This window comes from Mobula birostris, chromosome 11, assembly GCF_030028105.1.
Source record: "Mobula birostris isolate sMobBir1 chromosome 11, sMobBir1.hap1, whole genome shotgun sequence".
Classification (NCBI taxonomy): Eukaryota; Metazoa; Chordata; class Chondrichthyes; order Myliobatiformes; family Myliobatidae; genus Mobula; species Mobula birostris.
In genome coordinates, this window is record NC_092380.1 from 106201265 (window position 1) to 106219131 (window position 17867).

At 41.7% G+C, this 17867-nt stretch overlaps 1 protein-coding gene across 4 annotated transcripts in view; it reads right to left on the reverse strand.

Annotated features, from left to right (window-relative positions):
• Window positions 1–17492, reverse strand: part of tcp11l1 (t-complex 11, testis-specific-like 1) — a 32117-nt gene extending 14625 nt beyond the window's left edge. Inside the window, exons 1-6 of one of the 4 annotated variants that reach the window (XM_072272792.1) lie at window positions 17314–17492; window positions 11899–12008; window positions 10483–10683; window positions 8934–9066; window positions 5004–5124; window positions 1124–1344 (exon numbers count right to left, since the gene is read on the reverse strand). In XM_072272792.1, coding sequence (XP_072128893.1) covers window positions 1124–1344; window positions 5004–5124; window positions 8934–9066; window positions 10483–10636 — 629 coding nt within the window. In that variant the 5' untranslated portion in view covers window positions 10637–10683; window positions 11899–12008; window positions 17314–17492. Of the gene's footprint in view, window positions 1–1123; window positions 1345–5003; window positions 5125–8933; window positions 9067–10482; window positions 10684–11898; window positions 12009–15545; window positions 15624–16154; window positions 16235–17313 lie in introns of those variants that run through there. The other 3 variants (XM_072272795.1, XM_072272794.1, XM_072272793.1) reach the window with 3 other exon arrangements.
• Between the last annotated feature and the right edge of the window lie 375 nt (window positions 17493–17867).

Consider the following 17867-nt stretch of genomic DNA (forward strand, 5'->3'; position numbering starts at 1 on the left):
CTGGGAAGATAGAAGTGTGCTAAATGAAGCAAAAACAACAAGCATTGAAGCCTACATCATCAAGAACCAACTAAGATGGAGCGGTCATGTTGTTCAGATGAAAGACGAACGTCTGCCGAAACAAATCTTCTACTCCCAGCTTAAAGAAGGCAAACGTAAAAGAGGAGGGCAACAGAAGAGATTCAAAGACGTCTTAAAAGCTAACATGAAGAAATGTAACATCAACATCAACAATTGGGAAACCAATGCCAAGGACAGGAAACTCTGGCAAGCCATCATCCGAGAAGGAACAGCAACTTTCGAAGCCAACAGATGTGCAGAATTAGAAGAAAAGAGAAGAAAATGGAAAGAGAGGCAGCAACAACCAAAGCCCGATCTGCCATCTGGAACTACCTGTCCTGAATGCAGAAGAACTTTCAAAGCCAAGATTGGACTCATAAGCCACTTGAGAGCCCATAAGTAGATCAACAGAATGAGGACCATCATCCTCGACCTCGAGGGAGAGCCACGACGACGACATTTTTTGCCAATACTTCCAGGTTTTGTGTCACTTTCAAATTTTTGCAGAATCATGTACAAATCAAAAGTAATAGCTTCAGAAATAGAATCTAATCAATAAATCAAAACACTTTGCACCTGCTTTCCTTCCAGAAACCAAAACAAAGCATTAAGTTAATTAAGTTCTTGGATGACAAAATAAATCAGCTATGTTAGACTAGCAGAGCAGATTCAATGGCCAAATAGCCTAATTTTGATCCTATGCCTTGTGGTTCTATGGTCTAACTCTGGTTTATGAACATACGACCACAATGGCATTGGCCAAGTATAGTTGAGATTGCAACAATTAACCAAACAAGAGACCATATTATACAGTTGATTAAATTGTCAGATTAGGTAGAGAAATGAAAGTTCTTAAGTTTCTTCCTCAATTGCAGCAACTTTTAGTTTTCATGTTCGTGGGCAGTGGGGGAGAGGGGTTCACTAAGAGGGAAGAAGAACAAAAAGGTAGAAAGGATGATATATTACATTGCAGATTTCACTTTGCTACTAATCAAAATAACAACTTGATACAAAATAAAAGTAAGTTGACACATTATTACTGAATCTTAATATATAATCTTACCTGAATAGTGGCACCACATCAGAGACATCCCTGAGGAGCTTGATGTCATCATCCCTGATAGGGGCGCAGAGTGTTCCCATCATCCCAATGATGAAGTCAGCTAGTTTTGGGATGTTCAATGCTCCGTTCTCAGCCTCCTGTTTTATGAGGTCCAGATCCAGAACTTCGTTGATTTGGTTCCTCAGCCTGGTATGACCAGGCAGCAAGAATGAGAGCAGAGTCTAGAACAAAACAGTGCTATCAGAAACTAGATGGAAACATCAGCAACATCCAGACCGTTCCAAAGTGAGTGTAACAATCTATACTGACATATTCCCAAAAGACATGGGTACACCCTGATGGGTACACCCTGATGGGTACCACAGGCATGGCCCATTTATGCACAAATCTACATGTTCAAGAGGCACCTTTAGCTACCAGAATAGATGTTTTATAAATCATACCATCCACAGTAAAGTCCTCTGTAAACTCCGAGGAAGAAATCTGGAGCCAGGGTCTCTTGTTTACTATTTCACTCTGGTAACCTCTGCGATGACACTGGTACCAAGCTGTATTGGCACTTGCCCTTCCCTTGGACTACATCAGTGACATGGAGAGGAGGAACCCGCTGCGCAGGTAAGTCAGTTCTTCAAATCTTCCCGCCCAGGCTTGCGGCCTGGAGAGGACACAGTCCACCAGGGGTGCAAACCCATGATCCTCTGGGATTGATGGCTGCCTACTACTATCAAAGGAATAGTCAATGTATAAACTTCACATGAAGGACGTGACTGTACTGGAGAGGGAGCAAAGAGGATTCACCAGGATTGGAGCATTACAGTTTATTTATTTGGAGATTCAGCATGGTAACATGCCCTTCTGGCCTAATGGTCCGTGCTGCCCAATTACACACGTGACCAATTAACCTACTAACCTGTGCGTCTTTGGAATGTGGAAGGAAACTGGAGCACCTGGAGGAAACCCACTCAGTCATGGGGACTATGTATAAACTCCTTATAGACAGGAGCTTTTAAGGTGAGACTGGATAGGTTAGATTTGTTTTCCCTGAACAGAGAAAATTGGGGATGACCACATAGAGGTAATATATACAATTACGTGGGGTTGCTAGTAAAACTGTTTTTTTTTCCCACAGTGGTGGTATCTAAGACCAGACAGCATAGGTTTAAGGTAAGAGCTGGAAGCTTAGAGGGGATCTTGGGAGCGGGGGAATTTCTTTTTCCATTCACAGTCTGGAATGCTCTGCCTTAACAAGTGGTAGAAGTAAGTAGTCTGACAACATTTAAGAAGCATCAGGCTAAGTACCTGAGCCATCATGCTACAGACATAATGCAAGTAACGCCAGATTAATGTGGACTGGTCTCTCCTATCGGTGCTGCTCTCTAGTGCTCATTCGGTTGAAGACAAGCCGGATCGTGTTCATCTGCAGCTGCACTAGCGCAGGATGAGGAACTGTTGCGTGCTTGTTCTCGCTGAAATACCGCTCCAGGAGGACACCCCATGCACTATCAACCTACAGACCATGACACTCAGGGACTTGGGCTAAAACTCCTAACTACTTTATTAATCACACATTTTCCGGTAAACGATCACTGCAAACAATAACCTGCAACTTCCCTTTCAGAGTTGAGATTTTGAACCGCCTGTACAACCTGGCATTTTTGCTGCGTTAACTGAAATTTCGAAGGTGCAGGATGGTTGCGGCATAGTGTGCATGGGCCGAGCTGAAGTAGCTTGGCTCAGGCACAAGAGTGGGAATGAGCTAATATTTGGCCATTGCTGCAGTGGATTTGGATTCCAAGGCGAGGCAATATGGAGATGGAGCCAAGGCCCCAAACTGAGGAAAGACCCAAAGTGGGATTGATTTAAGGGCCGAGCTGAACTGGAAAGCTTGGATTAGGGCTGAATCAAGGTGGTGGGGTATGTAACGAAGAGGCAGGGCTTGGGTCCGAGAGCAAGGAACAACCTGAGGTTTGGAAAATTTAAGCACTGGGCCAGATTCAAAAGGTCAGGGCGTCAGGGCCGGAGGCAAAGGACAGGTCAGTTCAGCTCGCTGCTACGCGAGGTTTACTGGCCTCTGCGCAGAACTGAGGCTGTGGCCTGTAACTAACAGGCTCCTGAATTGGCTGCTGGCTTCACATCTGTGGACTCACTTTCAGAAACTTCAGTTCTGAATGTTATTTGCTTACTTTTATTGTTTACACGGTTTTTTTTTTCCCTGCACGTTGCACGTATGATGGTCTTTTTTAAAAAGTGGGTTCTGTTGGGCTCCGTTGCTTTATGGCTGCCTGTAAGGAGACGAATCTCAAGGCTGTATAATGTATACATACTTTGATAATAAATGTGCTTTGAGCTTTTGAACTTTGGCCCTGCTGTTTCGTTTGGCTGTTTACATGTGTATGGTTGAACGGCAATTAAACTTGTACGGTGGGCAGCATGGACATGTTTCTGTGCTGAATAACTGTGGCTTTCATACTACTCAAGTAGCCACACCATGGCGATAAGGTTAAATATATTTCCTGCATTCCGTACTGCCGTAATAAAACAGAAATGAGTATGCAAGCTGTTCAATTTAATATTCAAAATACTCTCAATATTATACTTATGGATAGATAAAAATTACATTACAAAGAATAGTTAACAAAATGCAACAATCTGTTTACTCTTGCAAATTAAGTACAACCACTTGGATGATGCAGTGGATACTAGTCTGGACGGGAGATGGACATGAATCAACTTTTTTTTCAAAATTATGCATGATATAATAAATTTAATTACCATAATTTATAAATCATATGCTCACCTGTACAGTTCTAACAATATTTCAATGTATGATTATCATGACGTTTTAAAAAAGCTTACAGTAATGGCTATTGCTGGGTGTGCAAGCTACCCCTCATCTTTGCTTCTCTGCTTCACTCCAGATTCTACCTCCAGAAGGCAGGGTAGGCTGTGTATTAGGCCACACATACTGCATGGTTACATCCAAGTACTGGTAGGAATCTGTGGACTGCTTGCTGTTCCCTATTAAAGCATTAAACTACTTGCAAGTGAGAAAGTGACCAATATACAATAGGAAATTCAATCACTAACGTTACAGCATTACTACCAACACGATGATGGTATTAGACAAGACAGCTGGAGTGTTCAACTTCCATTGGAGCAACTTGTGAAATTTGCAAGTTTAGTGAGAACACAGTAAGGTCTACCAATTGTTTCAAAAAACCCAGCTGATTTCCTAATGGAGTATGAGGAAAGAAAAATCTGCAATCTCACTTCTGCACTGGAGTGACACCTAGACCAGAAGACATAGGAGCAGAATTAGGCCATTCGGCTCCACCATTCCATCAGGGCTGATTTGATATTCCTCTCAACCCCATTCTCCTGCCTTCTCCCCATAACCTTTGATGCTATGACTAATCAAGAACTCAATATACCCAATGACTTGCTCTCCACAACCATCTGTTGCAATGAACTCCACAGATTCACTATCCTCCAGCTACAGAAATATGTCTGTTCTAAATAGTTGTCCATCTATCCTGAGGCTTTGCCTTCTGTTCGTAGACACCCCCACTACAGGAAACATCCTCTCCACACCCACTCCATGGTAGCCTTTCAATATTTGATAGGTTTCAATAGCTTAATGTAGAATATGTCATCTTCTGGAGATTGGAAGTTGGCACAACATCATGGGCTGAAGAGTCTGTACTATGCCATAATGTTCTGTGTTCTAAAACAGTCCACCATCACGATCTCCTCATGACTGTCAATGGGATTGCTGTACTATTTCCAAATAAAACATTAAACAAAGGAATTAAGAGTCTTCAAATGAAATCAGATGGGGGGTGGGTGTGGTGGAGGTCTACAATAATCCTGGAGATCTTACCTCTTTAATCTCACCTAGAAGCTTGATTGCATGGTCATAAACTGGTGGATCCTCATTTAGCTGAGCTTCCAAACAATCCCAAAAAGCTTTCTTCACAATTCCTTCAATTGTCTTCTGAAAACTGTTGACATGATGGCAATTGTAGATTAGTTATACAGTCACTCTTAACTTCAATGCACAAGCATCTTAATGTACCATAGGCAATGTTCCCTCTAATTTTTAGTAGTTAATGTGCGCAAAAATCTTATGTTGTGCAAATTCTTTTCCTGTGACAAAAGTATGTGCGCACTGAATGCACACATGGGACAGTTTATGTAGGTTTACAAAATACTTGACATAAAACTGCAAAGAATAACAACAAAATAACATACATATTTAAGTCACACACACAAAAAATGCTGGTGAACACAGCAGGCCAGGCAGCATCTCTAGGAAGAGGTACAGTCGACGTTTCGGGCTGAGACCCTTCGTCAGGACTAAGTGAAAGAAGAGGTAGTAAGAGATTTGAAAGTGGGAGGGGGAGGGGGAGATCCAAAATGATAGGAGAAGACGGGGGGGGGGGGGGGAGATGGAGCTAAGAGCTGGAAAGTTGATTGGCAAAAGGGATACGAGGCTGGAGAAGGGAGAGGATCATGGGACGGGAGGTCTAGAGAGAAAGAAAGGGTGGGGGGGGGGGGGGGAGTCCAGAGGTTGGGCAAGGAGTTATAGTGAGAGGGACAGAGGGAGAAAAACAGAGAGAAAAAAAGGGGAAAGAAAAAAATCATAATAATGATAATAATAAATAAGTAAATAAATAAATAAGGGATGGGGTACGAAGGGGAGGAGGGGCATTAACGGAAGTTAGAGAAGTCAATGTTCATGCCATCAGGTTGGAGATATTTAATTTTTATCGTATTTAAGTCACTCAGTTATTTTTTCTCTCTCCTGTCTTTGGCATTTACCTATTCTTTGTAAACTCTACCTTAACTAATAGAACTTCCATCGCATTGATAGCTTTTGATTCTCATTAAAATATCCAAATGACATTCACCTAAACGGTTTCTCAGCTTGTTTTTGAGTTGATTCATTAGGCTAAAACCTCGCTCACAGTCTGTACTAGACGCAAGAAAGTTTCCCCCAATGTCCACCAACTGTGCAAGGTTGCAAAACTGTCCATTTTGAAGTACAAATGCCACCATTTGAGAAAAGTTTGAAATCAGTTTGGATTTAATTTTTTCTTGCACGGAAAATTTGAAATCATTAAACTGTCTAACTATTACAATATTTTCAGCTAGAAAATCATGATATTTTAGACATAAGGCATTAAAAAAGGAGGGGAGGAGAAGATGGCGACGTGACACAGCGCACACGGTCGCTCCAGAATGATATTGTATTTGTAAGTAGGTGCCGTGCACAATCCTGATTTGATGGAGACAGATGTGAGAAGCATGGAGGAACATCTGGAGAAACTTCTGAAATGCCTGCTTCGCTGCCGTTGCTACTGTGCGATCGAGAATCTCTGGAGGGGAAGGTCCCAAATCCTCGGCTTTGACTATTGCCGGGGCTGGGGTCAAAGCGCTCAGCAGAGATGGTGCTCGGTGTCAGAGGGCTGGTCAGAGGCTTGAAGTTTTCGGACAGACTCAAGAGTCGGCTGTTGTCGGGTGCTTCCAGGGTGCTGCATCGGCAAGTTTGCGGCGCTGGAAGTTCATGGCAGGAAGAGAGTTTCTCTTCTCTTCCTTCTACCGTCTGCGTGAGATGATGGGACTTTTGAGAGACTTTGAGACCTTTTTTTTTTTACCATGCCCATGGTCTGTTCTTCATCAAATTACGGTATTGCTTTGCACTGTTGTAACTATGTTATAATTATGTGGTTTTTGTCAGTTTTTTTAGTCTTGGTTTGTCTTGTGTTTCTGTGATATCACTCTGGAGGAACATTGTATCATTTCTTAATGCATGCATTACTAAATGACAATAAAAGAGGACTGCGTGTCCTCATAATCTAATCTAATTTAAACTTGTTCATCGCCAATTGTGAAGTCACAATCTGCAATTGCGGAGAAATCAAAAGCTGACCATTCTTGTACCTCAACTTTGATCTCCTCTGAGTTCAATAGTTTTCGCTCTTGCTCACCTAGCACTCAACCGCAACACGCGTACCACTCCTGTAACGGGTAATGACGGGTTCTGTTGCCTGAGCTTTTGTACATCGTCCAAATGCGACTTACTTGCCAAATGACGCTTCAAAAAGTCAAGTTTCCAAATATCATCCCACTTCTTTCCACTAGCAAATTCTGCAGCGACTTTCGTATCATGACAATACAAACAGATAACTCCAGTTTCCAAATCATACATAAATATTTCTCATAGCTGAACGTTCATGACCTCATGAGCTTTCGGTCTAACAGTTTCTACTATTTTGTTAAGCCATTCAACTTTAAACAAATTTGCAGTTCTTTTGCGCTTCACGCCCTTCACTTCTTTTGAATTCGACATAAGTGAATCAGTATTTTTTCCAATAAGAACTTAGTAAGCTATCTACAGGATTTGAAATAGATTTTGTAAACTTTACGATAAGAACACTGTCCGCCAAACAAGGCTGCCACCGTGATGCAGCTGTACAAACCGGAACAGGATAGGTGAGGTGACATAAATTAGTGACGTGCATTGTGGTATTTGAAAAACCGACCAACTAGTTAACAGAAACAGTTAGCTAAAAGATTATTTTCAATAAGTATAATTATTAATTACTACACTATTTTAGGTAACTAACCATTTGTGCGCACATTAATTTCCTTTGTGCGCTGGTTGAAAAACGTGTGTGTGCGTGCACACGCACAGCTTAGCGGGAACTATGACTATAGGTGTCATTTTTGATACTGTTATTCTACAGTGGACCCTCCATTGATCAGGGTTGACCACAGACGTTTCATCCTAGCTGTCTATACAAGCCACGGCAGTGCAGTAAGCTGTTGCCCGTACAGCAGGCACCCCTCTCCTGATGAATCCAAAGGAATGGCAGAGACCAATACAGTTTGGCATCAGCAGCATCACAAGTGTTGCCAGCGCTGAACTCAACGTAGAACAGCCCTAGGGACACCAACTCTGGATTTTTCCTTAGGATTTACTCCCGGTCTTCCTCATGAGTGGGTATAGCTGCAAGGCAGTGAAGGTCTGACATCAAAGTTTTCATTCTCCAAGGTGTGCAGCCAACCACAGCTGACAAGCCCTATCTGCCCGAAGCAGCGGGACTTAAGCCACCAGTAACCTGCCTTTACCCATTCTCCTGTCTGTAGAAATAATTCCACCAGGCTTAGTAGCTAAGCCACACATGAAGGCCAGGATCTGGACTGGTCAGAGGCCACCAAGAGCATTTAATAGATAGTGGGAGCTTATCCTCACTACCACAGCCTGGCTATGGCAAACTTAAGGAACTTATTCTCCAAGTTCTATATTAAAGGCTATCTTGATTAATTAATTACAAAAGCTACTCATCTGTCTGTCCCTTTTGCAGACTTTTATATTCTCTTTAATATAGAAAGAGAGTCCAGGTCCCTTCTGCCATAGGCAGTCCCTCAGATCCAGGTTGACTTGGGTTTTAAAATGATTTTGCGGAACTGGAGGTGACTGTTGAGGCTAGAGTGAATCAAACACTAAGCCTTCCATGAATGGAACAGATTGTGCGTGGCAGGGCAAGTGAGGCCAAAGGATAGTATGTGAACTTAGAAATTAAGTCATAGTGACCTACAAACAGAAAAGCTCAGCTTGCCCTGAATTTAAGCTTTGACTGATTTCACTCAGGCAAATAAAAATATCGGCAATTAGCACGGAGACCAAATGAAGAATCAGAACCTGATCTTGATTGTAAAGCAACTGATGTATTAACGAGAATAAAAAGTACAGACGTTCAAAAGCTAAAACAATAAACACTATTATTCTGTTCAAGAAATGTACCTGTTCTCTGGTAGGTCCCGCTTTTTGATTTCAAAGCTTTCATTAACTACTATCTCATGGGCTAGAGCCATGTTATAAATGCCCTTTTCTGTCTCGATTAGCTCCTCTACAGATGCCAGGCTAGGAGAAACAGCTGGAATCACAAGAAAAATTATGTCATGACACATTCATACTTCAATATATCCTCGACCTTTGCATAAATGTGCAGGATGATAGCCATCACTTCTTGGTAGTGGAATTCAAGGTCAGATCTGATGTGACTATCTGAAATAAGAATCAATCATTGAATTTTAGAAATCAGCAGAATAAAAGTCAGTTCTGTTAATTAAACATCTAATCAAATCCAAATCAGATGGACAACCACATAACCATAAAATCACCGAATAGTTTGCCTCCCCTTGCATAGAAATCCTTTTAATAAGAAGTGTGATTTAAATATTATAAGTATTCCATTTTTAAATGTTTACGATTGGAACATTCTCATATCCCAGCCGAGGATTGGCAATTTTATTAAACAGTCAATTTCTAAATGTAAAGAGAATGTATTCATTGAACTATATAAAGTACAATTTATTCCAGCATTACCACATTGTTATTTCAATGTTATCCCCCCATTACAATATATATTATTCACTGTTAAAAAACATTGCCCTGTTTTTTTATATACAAGTTGCTGGCACATACACTGTCTGAATCTGCAGTGAGAATTCTTTCAAAATTCTGGTTATATGGTTAAAGACTTCCTGAATCTTCATTACTAAGGTCCTGTCACTGTCACCCCAGAATGGCTGGGACATGTGCATGAAAGAGGAAAACCCTTGCTACCTCTGGCATTCAGAAATATTCAAAACTAATGAAACCAGTAATTTAAAAAAATTTTTACAATATTAAGAAACAAAAGCACAAAATGTTAATTGCAAAAAATATAAATTATTGATTCTCAATTATTGTGTAATTATACAATCAAAACCACAGGCAATTTGCAATTTTTAAATTGAGTTTTTAAATGGCATTGCAGATCTGCCTGTACAAATCTTAAATCGCATTACTCCTATAAGGTGATTAAGCATTTTCCTCTTTTTGTGGTTCAGAATCCGAACTGATACAATACACCATTGATCTTAATAAATCTTCTCATGTAGCCATTTCTATTAACTCTGCTACAGACAGTCCCAAACCTTGCTGAGAAAAGAAGGTTGGGCATTGGGCTGGCAACCCCATCCTGTAATAACCCAGAGCTACCGAACACCAACAGAAGCTCATCTTTAAGAGAGTAAAGATTTTCAAAGATGGGTTACAGTTGGGAACAATTTGAAAGACGGGCCCAGGAGAGAGGACTCTGACAAGCTGCTACTGGCGGCTTATGGCCTACAGGGGTAGTGGGCTACGAAGAAAAGAATTCCTGAGTTAGTACTTTGGAATTTGCACAGTAGTTCACAAAGAGAGGAAAAGTGAAATACATCATAACAAATCCCATCAATAACTTTGCCACATTTCATAACTCTGATCCTGCGCTTGGGCATATGAAGATGTATAACTACAAACTTACAATGAAGAGTGCTTTCTTTGCGGGAGATTTCAGTCCCTTGGCTCGTTTGATGATGCAGATTTTCGGCTTCTGAATCACCCTGCCTGCTATGATGTGTGCTCATGGGTTTTTCCTCCCCGTCATCTTCTTGTGGTTTCTCTGGCTCCTTTGGCATGTTTGAAGTGCTTCAACTATATTCAACACAGCTTTTTGACTTTGAACCTGTAAAAGACAGTGGCCTTGAGCTCTGCTGATCTTAATTTCTGCTTGGCATTGGGGACTTACAAAAATCCCCAGTGAGATATTCCATACAGAAATGAGATTCCTTTGGTATCCATGAAATTAACCAACTGGAATTGTGAACTATTTCAGTGATAAGATTACCAATGTCATAAAACTTAATTTTCATAGGCTCACCCAAAATGATTGCAAAAGTTTTTCAATAAGTTGTGTAATAATAACTTCTTTCAAAAATTTCCAACTATACTTTCACAAATGAGTCATAATTCAATGGGAAATTACAATTGCAATTACAGAAATGGGACAGGAAGATGGAGCACCAAGGGACCCCATGCAGTCACAGGGAGATTGTGCAAATTCTGTACAGACAACACTGGAGGTCGGGAATGAGCCTGAACATGTGGTGAAGTGAGGCAGTAACTCTACTATCTGTGGCAGTGGGAGAATTGTTAAACTTCTATTTTTAACCTATTCACCACCATTACCATAGCAAGAAGTGAAGACAGATTAAAGATGAAAGGCAACCTTCTGCCCTTTACCCTTTATGAATCCTAATTGGCTTCATAAATATTTCCCCGGAGATAGTGAATGTTTAGAATTCTTCAACATAAGAGTGCTGCGGAGATCCAGTCACGGAATAGGATTGTGTATGTCATGCAAATCAAAGTTTGTAGGATTAGAGCAGGAAACTGAGGTAAAAGGTCAGACATGCTCTGAAAGAACAGTGATGCAGGCATGAGAAGCTCCTGCTCTTACTTCCTATATTCACCAACTTTTTGGGCAATGTTCTATGTAAGCCACTGGTCTACTCCCATTCCTTCTTTGCCTTTTCCCTTTATTCTTCAGACTTCATTTAAATCCCTACTATATTTTTACTACCTCCTCTGTCTCATTTTCATCTCAATATTTTTTCCACCCGGGGAACTCTTGGATGCGATATATGCTCTTCATCTAACAGTGCCTATTTTATACTCAGTCCATCACCTCGTTAAAAGATTTTTGTTGCTCAGTTACTGCTTGGACTACCAATATTTGATTCCATTCCAGTTGCCAAATCATTTTGTTGTGGAAGCTAGGCCTTTTCAGGTTAAGTACTACAGCACATGATTAACTTATATAATTTTCCATTATTATTTTAAATTTAATATTGTGATCAGCATTCTCCAAAGGCTTCTCAGTAAAGCATGCAGCACTTGCCGGACTTCATTCCCCTGGATCGAGCACTGCTTCTTTTCTCATTGAGATGGAAGTACACTTATCAAGAACCTTTTCGTGTATACATGCAAAGTACCATGGATAGTGGAAATCTGAAAGACAGAGAGAAAATGCAGTAAATATTCAGTAGGGAGGCATCATTTCTTCAGTGAAAAGATAGTGAGCTAAGGGACTGCCCATCTGTGTGAGATTACTATTGCCATAATCTCCTTCAGCCCTACAATCCTTGTGTCCTTCTAACACTATCATCTAGCCCATCCATCTTTCTTGTAAAGGTTGGGTGCCAGGATGGTGTAAGCAGTGAGCACAACGCTATTACAAATCACAGCATTGGAGTTCAATCCTGATGTCCTCTGTAGGAAGTTTTTATGTCCACCCCATGAAATGTGTGGATTTCCTCCAGGTGCTCTGGTTTCCTCCCATACTTCACTGAAAATTGTCATGATTAGGCTAGGATTAAATCAGTGGGTTGCTAGGGAGTGGCTTGAAAAACCTATTCTGTACTGTATCTATAAATTTTTTAAAAATTAGAATTATTTGTCACATGTACATCAAAGAACAAAGTGAAATGTATTGTTTGCATCAACTGTGCTGAGTGCAGCCTACAAGTGTCACCATACTTCCAGTGCTAAGATAGCATGTTAACAACTTACTGACCCTAACCCGTAGGTCTGTGGAATGGAGGAGAAAGCTGCAGAACCCGGAGGAAACCCAGGTGGTCACGGGGAGAATGTACAAACCCCTTACAGACAGCAGAGGGAACTGAAGCTTGACCACTGGCTCTGTAAAGCTCTATGCTAACTGCTACACTAATGTGCCGTACCTTTTGCAGTTACTGACAACCGTGCATTTGGCTAATTAAACTCTCAACTCAGAAATTCCCTTCTAAGGTTTGGTGTCAAGTTTTGCATTATAAAATTAAATGTTCCCTGTTAATACACATTACTGTTTGTGTAGCTTGGTGATGTTAAAGGGCTATTGGTTGTTAACCATACAAAACTACTTCTACATGAAAAACATTACATTTAACGATTGGTATCATGACAGGAAAACGTCAGTCCATTTGTGTACAGCAAGATCTCACAAACCACCAAGTGAATACAGAATCTACATTAGAACTTTGATTGAGAAATAAGCAACAGGCCAAGACGCTAGGAATTAGTCCATTACTTAACTCTGAAATAGAGCCAAGGGTCCTTCATCCCACAGGTCTAATGTGAACAGCACATTCTCTGTACTCAATTGGACAGTTGCTCTAGATGTTCAAGTCTCTAGAGTGGGCTATAAGCCAAGTTAAAAGTGCTACTGGCACAGAGAGACTCCCAAAACATATAAATAATAACACACGCAACACAAAAACATACCAAAACGCAGCATGGTCCATTTCACCTGTCAAATCCATAGCATTTCAATACAAAGTAGTCCCACTGTCCTCATAATCTTACAATTTCCTTCATTTCAGTTGCATTTCCAATGCTACAATTGAATCTACTTCATCCACTACAAGCAATATACACTCAGTGTCCACTTTATTAGGTACAGCAGCTTGTTAATGCAAATATCTAAGCAATCATGTGGCAGCAACTCAATGCATAAAAGCATGCAGACATGGTCAAGCGATTCAGTTGTTGTTCTGACCAAGTATCAGATGGGGAAGAAATGGGATCTAAGTGACCGTGGAACAATTGTTAGTTACAGACGGAGTGATTTGATATCTCAGAAAGGGATGATTTCCTGGTATTTTCATGCACAACAATCCCTAGAGTTTACATAGAAAAGTGCAAAAAACAAACCAAATAAAATTCAGTCAGTGACAGTGCTGTGGGTGAAAATGCCTTGCTAATGAGAGAGGTCAGAGGAGAATAGGCAGGCTGGTTCAAGCTGACAGGAAGACGACAGTAACTCAAATAACCACATGTTACAACAGTGGTGTGCAGAAGAGCATCTCTGAATGCACAACACATCGAAACTTGAAGTGGTTGGGTTACAGCAGCAGACGACCATGAACATACACTCAGTGGCCACTTTATTTGCTACAAGTGGTACCTAATAAAGAGGCCACTAAGTGTATATTAATGACCTAGATGTGAATGTAAGAGGTATGATTTATAAACTTGACATGAAACGATGTTGTGGGATGGCGAATTAGATTGTCTAAAGTTACAGGATAAAGCTGAAAAGATGTCAGAATATTGGCATTTGCAATTTAATCCCAAATGCAAGGTGAGGTCAAGTAAGACCATAAGATACAGGAGCAGAAGTAGGCCATTTGGCCCATTAGGTCAGCTCCACCATTCAATCATGGGCTGATTCAATTCTTCCAGTCATCCCCACTCCCCTGCCTTCACCAGATACCCTTTGATGCCCTGGCTAATCAAAAACCTATCTACCTCTGTTTTAAATACGCCCAATGACTTGGCCTCCACAGTCACTCGTGGCAAGAAATTCCATAGATGTACCACCCTCTGACTAAAGTAATTTCTCCCCATCTCAGTTCTAAAAGGACATCCTTCAATTCTGAAGTCATGCCCTCTTGTCCTAGACTCCCCTACTTTGCCATATCTAATCTGTTCAGGCCTTTTAACATTCGGAATGTTTCTATGAGATCCTCCCTCATTCTCCTGAACTCCAGGGAAAACAGCCCAAGAGCTGCCAGACATTCCTCATATGGTAACCCTTTCATTCCTGGAATCATTCTTGTAAATCTTCTCTGAACCCTCTCCAATGTCAGTATATCCTTTCTAAAATAAGGAGCCCAAAACTGCACACAATACTCCAAGTGTGGTTTCACAAGGGCCTTATAGCACCTCAACATCACATCCCTGCTCTTATATTCTATACCTCTAGAAATGAATGCAAACGTTGCATTCTCTTTTTTCACAACCGACTCAACCTGGAGGTTAACTTTTAGGGTATCTTGCATAAGGACTCCCAACTCCCTTTGCATCTCTGCATTTTGAATTCTCTCTCCATCTAAATAATAGTCTGCCCCTTTATTTCTTCCACCAAAGTGCATGACCATACACTTTCCAACATTGTATTTCATTTGCCACTTCTTTGCCCATTCCCATAAACTATCTAAGTTTCTCTGCAGGCTCTCTGTTTCCTCAACACTACCGACTCCTCCGCCTATCTTTGTATCATTGGCAAATTTAGCCACCGATCCATTAATACCATACTCCAAATCATTGGGTAGGATAGGAGTAGGATATATAGTAAATACAAGAGAATCTGCAGATGAAAATCCAACACACACCAAAAAAAAGTGCTGGAGGAACTCAGCAGGTCAGGCAGCATTGATGGAGGGGAATAAACTGTTGATGTTTCAGACCGAGACACTTCCTCAACTGCTTATTCCTCTCCATAAATGCTGCCTGACCTGCTGAGTTCTGTGCAGGATATATACTGTAACTATTAGGACACTAAGGAATGTTGCTTAACACAGGGGCCTTGGAAAGCATATTACATAGTCATAGTCATACTTTATTGATCCCGAGGGAAATTAGTTTTCGTTACAGTTGCACCATAAATAATTAAATAGTAATAAAACCATAAATAGTTAAATAGTAATATGTAAATTATGCCAGGAAATAAGTCCAGGACTAGCCTATTGGCTCAGGCTGTCTTACCCTCAAAGGGAGGAGTTGTAAAGTTTGATGGCCACAGGCAGGAATGACTTCCTATGACGCTCTGTGCTGCATCTCGGTGGAATGAGTCCTGTGCCCAACCAGTACATTATGTAGTGGATGGGAGACATTGACCAAGATGGCATGCAACTTGGACAGCATCCTCTTTTCAGACACCACCGTCAGAGAGTCCAGTTCCATCCCCAAAACATCACTGGCCTTACAAATGAGTTTGTTGATTCTGTTGGTGCCTGCCACCCACAGCCTGCTGCCCCAGCACACAATAGCAAACATGATCACACTGCCCACCACAAACTCGTAGAACATCCTCAGCATCGTCCAGCAGATGTTAAAGGACCTCAGTCTCCTCAGGAAATAGGGACGGCTCTGGCCCTTCTTGTAGACAGCCTCAGTGTTCTTTGACCAGTCCAGTTTATTGTCAATTCCTATCCCCAGGTATTTGTAATCCTCCACCATGTCCACACTGACCCCCTGGATGGAAACAGGGGTCACCGGTACCTTAGCTCTCCTCAGGTCTACCACCAGCTCCTTAGTCTTTTTCACATTAAGCTGCAGATAATTCTGCTCACACCATGTGACAAAGTTTCCTACCGTAGCCCTGTACTCAGCCTCATCTCCTTTGCTGATGCATCCAACTATGGCAGAGTCATCTGAAAACTTCATGCTTGCCTTCATAAGTTAGGGCACAGAAAACAGAAGTTTGAGTTGTTATGTTGCAACTTTACTAAACACTGCACTGTACAATTCCATCGTAACACAACAATGGCAGTGCAGAGAAGATTCTCCAGAATCTTGCTTGGACTGGAGGACCTTATTTAGGGGGAGATTGGAGAGGATGCATTTGTTTTCTCTGGAACAAAGGAAACTGAGGGGTGACCTGATTGTGGTATTTACAATTAATAAGAGGTATGTCAGGTAGATTAGCAGAAATCTTTCTCCCATAGTGTGAGCATGAAATATGAGAGAGAAAGGGTTTGAAGTTTAAGGGTAGACTGTTGTGGAGAGAAGAAAGAATTAAGTGCAAGAATGGAAAACAAGTTATTTGAATGAAATTTAAAACACAAGTTGCAGATGCTGAAAATCCAAAGAAACACACACAAAATGTCAGGCAGCATCTATGAAAATGAATAAACAGTCTAATCAGTCCTGCAGAAGGGTCCCAACCTGAAACGTCGACCATTTATTCATTTCCAAAGATGCTGCCTGTCCTGCTGAGTTCCTCCATCATCTTGTGTGTGTTGATTGAAATTTAGTTTGGTTTAATTGGTAATAAGAGGAAGGAGGTCTAAAGGAATTTGAGGGGAAAGTCTTTTTTCTTCTCCTACACGGAGAGTGGCTGGTATCTGGGCTGTGCTGCCAGGGGACTCAGGGTCTGACACAATCACTACATTGAAGGAAGATTTAGACAGGCAAGGCACAAAAGTGTGGGCAAATTGGATGAGTGGGGATGGAAACAACCATGGGCGTGGTAGGCTGTGCTGTCCAACTATGTATCATAACAGATTTTATAGGATACCATGTGTTTATGACACATACATATGATGAAAAGAAATATGCATATATAGATTATTACATACAGTCTAACAGATGATATATACAAGTTGGCAGGTGATGGACAGCTGTATATACAGGTGGTAAGTTGCATGCACCTGTATATCGGCCCAGTGTTTAAGTGTGTGCAGCGTGTTCTGTGCAACGCCCGGTCTCAGGCCACCCCACCCGGCCTCTCCCTGTTCGCCACCGCGCTCACCCGCTCCTTGCTGCACCGCCTCACGTCTCCATACCGGCGAGGCCCAGCCCACAGCCCGTTGCCATTAATCTACCCGTCCGAGCCCCGGTACTCGCTCGGCCGGCAGCCACCCACTGCACCTCCCGCAGACAGCTCACCGACAGCCCGCCGACAGCCCGAAGCGGCCGACTGACCGTTTATTTACGGAAGTGACGAGCGGAAATACGCCGCTGGGTGTTATGGGAGCTGTAGTTCCGCCAAATGGTTCCACTATGTCATCATTCATGTGGAGAGAGACTCCAAGAGACTGCGAATTTACAGTGGGGGCGGGGCGGGGAAACAAACTGCGGGAAGAACTTTGAACACCTCTGCCTGAGTTTTGTCCCAAACCTGTTTTCCGATTTCTTTCTTTCTTTCAGAAGCTATGCCGAATCTTTGGCCAGCGACCAGGGTTAATTTCTAGCTGCTGCCTGTGAAGAGTTCATACTTTTTCCCGATCACGCGTGGGTTTCCTCCCACATTCCAAAGTCCTATAGAGTAGGAGGTTAATTGATCACATAGGTTAATTGATTAAT